This window comes from Microtus ochrogaster (assembly GCF_000317375.1).
Source record: "Microtus ochrogaster isolate Prairie Vole_2 chromosome 14 unlocalized genomic scaffold, MicOch1.0 chr14_random_1, whole genome shotgun sequence".
Taxonomy (NCBI): Eukaryota; Metazoa; Chordata; class Mammalia; order Rodentia; family Cricetidae; genus Microtus; species Microtus ochrogaster.
The window spans coordinates 27761035-27769306 of NW_004949096.1; the positions used below are offsets into that span (position 1 = coordinate 27761035).

Consider the following 8272-nt stretch of genomic DNA (forward strand, 5'->3'; position numbering starts at 1 on the left):
TCTTGTAGACCAGGCTGGTCTCGAACTCACAGAGATCCGCCTGCCTCTGCCTCCCGAGTGCTGGGATTAAAGGCGTGCGCCACCACTGCCCAGCACCCTCTGTATTTTTATACACACTGCAAAAGGGCACATTTTACTCTATGTCAGTTTATATTCAATAAAACTGACTTTGTAAATTACAAATAAAACAGATCAATGAAGTAGCAAAAAGGAAAATAAGCCTTATCTACCTTCTTGCTCCTCTCACTAACACGTAACACTGTTAACACTTGAAGACTTCTGCCCTTTTTAAAATCAATATTTCTTGAGTTCTCCCTTCCCCCTAAGCTCTCGACGCCCTTCACTTCTGCCTCCTATAACTCGTCTCTTTCAGCCCTCACACACTTTATAGCTGCTTATTAAAGACACACTGTGTATCAAAGGTGACAATGAGTCTTAGGGCTGTAACAGCAAGACAGACAGACAGCACGATCCTGCCCTTGAAAAGCCAAAGACAGGTGAAAGAGTAGTTACAAGGTGGTAACAGAAAGATGCCGAAATGAGAGACCATAGGAAGACGTGGAACAGAAAGCTCACCAAGCCAGGGGCCAGGGAGAGTCCTGGAAGAAGCAGCCTCTGCAATCTGGAGAGTAAAAATTAATGAGATATTGGGAAGTTCAGCCTGGAGTGCTTGCCTAGCATGCACAGTCCAGCCTGACTCAGTCCCCAGGACCAGCAGAAACCCAGGGCACTTATAATCCCAGCAAGGAGGTAGACAGAAGGTCAGCCTGGGCTACTAAGCCTGAAACAAGACTCCAAAACAAACAAACAAACAGACAAACAAACTTAACCAAATCCTTATGCTCTTTGTCTTGGGGGGTGTGGGGGAACAGGATTAGGTGATTCTCATAATGTAGGTAACTAGGTAGGAAATTGCACAAAATGTACAAACAAAAGAGGTCATGGCACACACCTGCAGTCTCAGAAAATGGGAAGCTATTGCTAGAAGCTTTAAGGGCTACATAGCAGGTAAAGGCCAGCAAGGGTTAAACAGCAATATTCTCCTTAAAAAATAACAACAAGCCAGGCGGTGGTGGCAGATGCCTTTAATCCTAGCACTTGGGAGGCAGGGGCAGGCGGATCTCTTTGAATCCAAGGCTAGCCTGGTCTACAGAGTGAGTTCCAGGACAGGCTCCAAAGCTACAAAGAGAAACCCTGTCTTGAAAACAAGCAAACAAAAAACAAAACAAAAGACCCTGGTCAGTCCTGGTAGCACACACCTTTGATCCCAGCACTCAAAAGGCAGAGGCACTGATTTCTTTGGGTTCAAGGCCAGTCTGGTCTATAAAATGAATTTTAGGCTAGCCACTGCTACATAGTGGGACCCTATCTGGCAGGGAGGGAGAGGTGCAAAGGGACGGTTCAGCAGATAGAGGTGCTAGCCACACAAGGCTGATGACCTTAGTTTGATCCCCAGATCCCACAGTGGAAGGAGAAAACCAATTCCTGGAAAGCTGTCCTCTGATCTCTACATGTGCTAGACGACATGTGTGAGCTCACATTCAGACACAGATCATGCACACACACAGAACACAAACACTAATCAAATAATTTTGGAAAAACAAAAGCAACAGGTGTGGTGGAACAGTCAAGAATCAAGGCAGGAAGATCAGAGGTTCAGGATCATTCTTGGCTACAAAGAAAGTTTGAGCTAGCCTGTACTACATGAGACTGTTTCAAACAACACAAAAGGTGGGAGGCTGGAGAGATAACATCTACAGTGCTTGTCACACAAGCATGAGACCTGAGGCTGGTCCCCAGCACCTCCATAAAAAGCCAGCCTGTGTCAAGTGTCTGTAATCCCAGAAGGAAGGCAGAGTTTGGAGGACCCCTGGGCCTTGCTGGTCTGCCAGCCTTTCTAATCGGCAAGGCCCAGGTCACAGTAAGAGACCCTGTCTCAGACACACAAGGTGTGGACAGGGCTGGGAAGATGGCTCAGTGATTAGGAGCATCAGCTGTTCTTGCAGAGGACTCCCACATCAGGCAGGCAGCTCATGAACTCCTGTAGCCCCAGGTTCGGGGGATCTGACACTCTCTCAGCATCTTTGGAGAGGCATGTGGTTCATATATATAAATGAAGGTAAAACAATCCTACACATAAAATAAAAATGAATTTTTTAGATGTATTCATTTTATTTTATGTGTATAAGTGTTTTGTGTGCATATGTGTGTAGACCACAGTGTCTAGGGAGGTCAGAAGAGTGTGCCACATCCCCTGGAACTGGAGTTATGGATGGTCATAAGCCACTGTGTGAGTGCTGGGAACCGAACCTGGGTCCTCTACAAGAGCAACAAGTGCTCCTAAACTCTGAGCTCTGAGACTTCTCTCTCCTCTCAAAAAAATTAAAAAAGAAGCTTGGCGGTGGTGACACATGCCTTTAATCCCAGCACTCGGGAGGCAGAGGCAGGTAGATCTCTGTGAGTTCGAAGCCAATCTGGTCTATAAGAGCTAGTTCCAGGACAGGCTCCAAAGCTACAGAGAAACCAAAAAAAAAAAAAAAAAAAAAAAAAAAAGGAGACATCTCCTAAGGAGTGACACCTGAAGTTGACTCATAGCGCTTGCGCGTGTGCGCACGCGCGCGCGTGCGTGCACACACACACAATAATAGGGTTTCTATTGCCATGAAAAGACACCATGACCATGGCAACTCTTAAAAAGAAAAACATTTAATCGAGGTGCTGACTTACAGTTAAAAAAGGTTCAGTCCATTATCATCATGGCAGGGAACATGGCGGCATGCAGGCAGACAGGGTGATAATGCCAGAAGCATCAAATCCTCTAGAGCTAGAGTTTCAGGTAGTTCTGAGCTGCCCAATGTGGATTCTGGGGATTGAGCTTGCCTCTTAACCCGTGAGCCATTGCCCCTGCAAAAGTAGCTGCACTTAAAAAAAAAATATTCGTTTGTGGTTCAGTTTGATCGATCTAATACTTGTTTCTAAACTTTGTTGGGATCAGTCCAAAGTTGCCTTTAATCCAGAGAATCATTGGCCCTCCCAGTGCAGAATGACCTTTTTGAGGTCTCTATTGAATCCCTGAATGATCAACAGTGACTGTTCAGCTCATTGCTCAGACTTGATTTATGTCCAGTCCTAGTAAGGTCTGAGAATCATCAACCTCTGCGCCTCAGTTCCTCACAGTTGGTCCCTAGTGCTCAGCAGAAACTGTGAATTCTAGGTCAAACAAGGTTATATAGTAAGACCTCGTCTCAAAACACCAAAAATAGATAAGAGTCAAGTGGATCATTTAGAAGAGATAATATTTTAAGTAAAGACTTTACTAGATGGAATTAACTCCACATTTAATTCTTTAAAAAAAAAAGTTAGAGAAGACAGCCCAGCAGGTGGATGCTGAGTGTGATGCAGAACACAGCCCTGGCCTGCTGATCATCAATCAGCCTAAGTTTGTGTATCAGAACCTCAGAGGGCAGGGGAAGAGCCAGGGCAAGGTTTGCCTATAACTCTAGCTACTCTGAAGTCTGGAGTTTAGGGCTAGTTTTGGCTACACAGCAAGACCCTTTCTCAAAACTAAGTAAATAACTATATAGAAGTTTGGGGCTGTTGAGATGGCTGAGTGGGTGAAGGCGCTTGCTGCACAAGCCTGGAGCCCTAACTCGATCCCTGGAAAGCACACAAAAACAGGAGAGAGCAAACGCCACACACACTGCGGCATGAATACCCACATATATCCATCATGTGTACACACACACAATTTTTATTATTATTATACTGGTTTTTTTTTCAAGACAGAGTTTCTCTGTAACCACCTGGCTGTCCTCGAACTCACTCTGTAGACCAGGCTGGCCTCAAATTCACAGAGGTTCACCTGCCTCTACCTCCCAAGTGCTGGCATTAAGGGCGTGAGCCACCAAGCCCAGCCATAATTTCTTAAAGAGTTTAGAAATTTGCTTCTATAAAAAGACTCCTGACTCCAAACCATTACTATATCATTATGTATTCAATATATGTTGACCATGGCAGACCCTACGGTAAAATGATGATAATAAAGGATTGTATCAGAGCCCCAGCATTTTTTCCTTCAAGTCCCCTCATCCCTAATGTCAGGGCCTTGCACATGCTAAACACGTGCTCTACCACGGAGCTCCACCCTCAGCCCCTCACATACGTTTTGAATTTCCAGAGAACAACCCCACTGAGATGAACAAGTGTAGTAAATCTGTGACACTATCGCGTGTGGTGGCTTCTTGTCAGCCATTGCCTGATTTGAACCCCGTTCTCACCTTCATTCCACACCCAGACTAGCAACGGAGAACAGCCCGAATGAGCTAACAATGTCTGACACACTGACAATACCTGTTGTTTTGTTTTGTTTTGAGACAGGCTCTGACTATGTAGACCAGACTGGCCTCAAACTCATAGAAATCTGCCTGCTTCTACCTCTTGGGTGCTGGGACTAAAGGTGTGCGCTACAAAATCCAGCTGGCAACTTTCTAAAAATTATTATCATCAATCAATCATCATCCTCCTCATCATCATGTGTGTGATGGGAGTACGTGTGCCAAGGTCAGAGTTGGTTTTCTCTTTCCACCTTTACTTGGGTGCAAGGGATCAACTTAGGTCACCAGGCTTGTGTGGTTGCACCTTAGCCACCTCAGTGAGTCCAACAACACTTTCCGTGTACTTATGTATTTGGTGGCACTCAGGAGTGATGTGAGACCCAAGTTCTCACACATGGTGAGCAAGTGCCCTACCTACACTGAACTATAGCCCCAGATCTTTTGTGTAGTTTTCACTTCAACATAGGGTCTCACTAAGTTGCCCCAGCTAGCCTTGAACCTGCAATACTTCTGCCCAGTCTCCTCAGTAGCTGAGATTATAGGCCTGTGCTACCAGGCTTGGCAACCACACTTTTTAAAAAGTTAAAAATGTAATAGACTTCTAGGCACTGGTGGTGCACGCCTGTAATCCTGTCTCTTGAGAGGCAGAGGCAGGTGGATATCTGTGAGATCAATGCCAGCCTGGTCTACAGAGCGAGTTCCAGGGGCAGCCAGATACAAAAACAAAAACAAAAAGAGTAAAAAATGTAATAGGTTGTTGCTTTAAAATGTCACCATCCACCACCCCAACAGGAATGTGTTCCAGCTGTCACCAGGAAAACCCAGTATCATGGAGCTGCAGGAAGGAAATGTTTCACTCTTGGTCAGTGGTGTCCCCTGCTGATATGCATGTTAGATTCACACCTACTGCGGTGGAGTGGTTGGAAGTAGGAAAAGTCAGGACAAGTAGTGACTTTAAGGGCCTGAAGTGAAGTAAAAACCTAGGAGACAGAAACAGCGGATGGAGCCGGTTCTTAAACAAGGGTCTCCTTAATGTACAACTGATTAAGTCCCTGCCTAGAAGTCAAATCCTCAGGTGACTTCTGGAGAACTGACGCTTCAGGGCCCTCAGAATGTATGTGTCCCCAGATTTCATTCCCCACAGACTTCAGGCCAAGCTACACACCTAGGTGGACACTGGTCCTCTGAGGAAGGAAGGTTGAGTGTCGTTACTAAACAAGTCACACATCCCTGTAACCATTCCCAACAGTGCCGCAGGGCAAGGTGGGCAGGTTAGAGCCACGGAGGCGGAGGGCGCTGTGAAGGCAGACCCAAAGCTGAGTAAGCTCAGAGTTACCTGGACTTCTATCTAAGATGCCCACCCACCTGGAACTTCCCAGGCAGTTAGCTGCTTCCTGCGGGCACCTTTGGACAATTGCCATGGCAACTATAGGCCAGCCGTTTTATGCCAGTCACTGCCTGGGAGCAGTCCTCTCACGGGCCTTGTTTGCCGGCATTTCAGGCACAATACTATACACCCCTCCCCTCCTCCATCTTCACCTCCTAAACGAGGCTCTTCAGCAGGACTCGCCCTGAGGTGTCTGGAATAGGAGACTTTTCAAGCAAGAGCCCAAGAAACACTTTGAAACAGAAACCAAATCAGAGGGGAGGAGCTGGAAGTGGTGAAGTGGGGTGGAGGAGGTGCCCTGCAAAACAACAGGTGGGGACCAAGAACATCTATCTCTCTAGCTCCCCACTCGGGGGCATCTCTCTACCCTCTACAGGTAGGCTAACGCTTCAGCAGACAAGAGCAACCCATGTACTAAACGGACACACAACACAGTAAGCTGCAGGACTGACCAGGCTCCTCCTGCCAGCCTTTCCTATTCCCGTAGCAGGACAGCCTCCTCACTGGCAAGAATCACAGGGCCTGACGCAGGACCCAAAGAAGGAAAGAAGGGAGCGGGGTAAGGAGGAAGGAAGGGAGGGAGGAAGGAAGAAGACAGACAGGCTAAACACTCTTGTGAACAATGAGAACTCCCGGTCCTGTGGGTTAGTCTCCTGGACCCAACCATGGTGCCTATAAACTACCCGATGGATGCACCTGCTTTAGCAGATTTTAGTTCTCACTGGCTGTTCAAATAAGTGCCCAAACTCTCCAGCTAGGGGCCACACTATACTCCCAGTCCCACGGCTTCCCAGCTGTATGACTTTGAACAAGTCACTTATGTATCTCAAGTGGCTTCAAATTCACTAGATCGCTGAGGATACCTGTGAACTTTTGACCCTCTAGCTTCTACCTCCCATAGGAATGTGCCACCATGAGCCACGAGCGCCGTGCTGGGGGGTCAAAGCCAGGACTTCATGTACACACTCTACCAGCTGAGCTCTCCAGTCCCGAAAGACAGCACCTGCCTGATGGAGCTGTGGGGAGGGTTAAATCAAATAATGCGTGCTCGGACTTGCATTGAGGCTAGAGTGCCGTTAAGAGGTCAAAATGTTATCCTTGAGGGATCAACTGAGAACAGAGTTGGTGAAGGTGCCCCTCCCGTGACTCCCAGGCTGAGGCTGAGCAAAGGCGGTCAGAGGTACACGCAAAGCCAGCTGGGGTCACAGTATGGGTGCTCTTCCTTGCCTGTTCTGTCTAGTTCTGAGAGAGTAGAGCTGGTCCACATTGCGCCGTCAATATGGTGCATGAGACCGTCAGCACTTTAACCGTATCTATGGGACTTGGGACCCACATTTTAAGTTTTATTTCATCTTCATTCATTTACAGTTAATAGCCACAGTACTGATAGGGACAGTACTGGACAATGTGGCTCTCTGCATGGATGTACACCAAAAAGACATAAAACCAAAGTCTGGCCAAGCATGGACTCTTGAACTGTCATTTGACTCTCAGAACGTCTTAGCAAAGAGCTACATCAGGCATGGAGAGCCCCCTTGTATAGCTCAGAAACAGAGTCCAGGCAATGTTAAAAAGGACCTTTCCCATAGCACACAGGGGTTAAAGACACAGTCAAGACTTTCCTTCCATCTGAAGAAGGAGCATGCTCCGTAACAACATCACACATCGTCCCCCCAGCTCCACTGGGTGTCTCCAAGCAAGCCCTCTGAGTATTGGGACCTGGCCTGGGTCCACAGTCTCCGGCAGCCTCCCTCAAGCTACCCACCTGGAAGAGCTCCTGCAGCTGAGCATCTACCCACTGCTCCATCTCCAGCCAGCGCTGCAGATGGCTCCGGTCGTACTTCACCGTTAGCCGGCTGGGCCTCCGGGACCTGGGCAACTTAGAGACGTCCAAGTGAGACTTTGATTCTGAGTCCGTGGAAGATGTCCTCCTTCTCTTCTCAGAAGCCCAGTGGACCTTCTTGTCGGGGTTGTCGGTGTCAGGCTTGGGAGATGTACAGGAAGCAGGACTTGAAGACAGCATTGACAGATCGGACTGGGCCAGGAGCTGGGGGAAGCTGCCGGTCTAGGCAAGAGCATGGAGGAAAATGAGGGGACAGAGGGAGAGTGGAGGGAGAGTCCCACAAGGAAGAAAGGGGGTGGGAAGAGGGCCAAGATGCTTGGGAGGGGCAGGGGTCAAAGATCAATAGGGCTTTGTTTAGAGCTGGGAAAGAGTCTCCTGGCTTCTCCCTGCCAGCCAGTGGCATTCAGGGCCATACCCCCTCCCTTCAGGCAGCTGCTGGGGCCCACAGAAACATAAACCTCAGACAAGCAAAGGTCAACAGGCTGCCAGGCCTTGAGAAGAGGAAGGAAGGAGCCTGGGAGTCCTGAGTGGGTGTGAGGCTCCCACCTGTCTCCCATGGATAGCTCTAGAAATGTGGCTAAAGTCACTCACCTCAATTCTCTCAGCATCCCATCTTCTTGGAACTAAATGGTCCACTGCAGGCCTGAGCAGCTGTGGAGATGGCCCACTGCGGCCCGAGCAGCTGTGGAGATGGCCCAATGTGGGTCC

The 8272-nt window shown here is 48.2% G+C and overlaps 1 protein-coding gene across 1 annotated transcript in view; it reads right to left on the reverse strand.

The window, feature by feature from the left end:
• Ppp1r14d (protein phosphatase 1 regulatory inhibitor subunit 14D) overlaps window positions 1-8264 on the reverse strand; it is an 11894-nt gene extending 3630 nt beyond the window's left edge. Inside the window, exons 1-2 of the mRNA XM_005364264.3 lie at window positions 8156-8264; window positions 7487-7786 (exon numbers count right to left, since the gene is read on the reverse strand). Coding sequence (XP_005364321.1) covers window positions 7487-7744 — 258 coding nt within the window. The 5' untranslated portion in view covers window positions 7745-7786; window positions 8156-8264. The remainder of the gene's footprint in view (window positions 1-7486; window positions 7787-8155) is intronic.
• Between the last annotated feature and the right edge of the window lie 8 nt (window positions 8265-8272).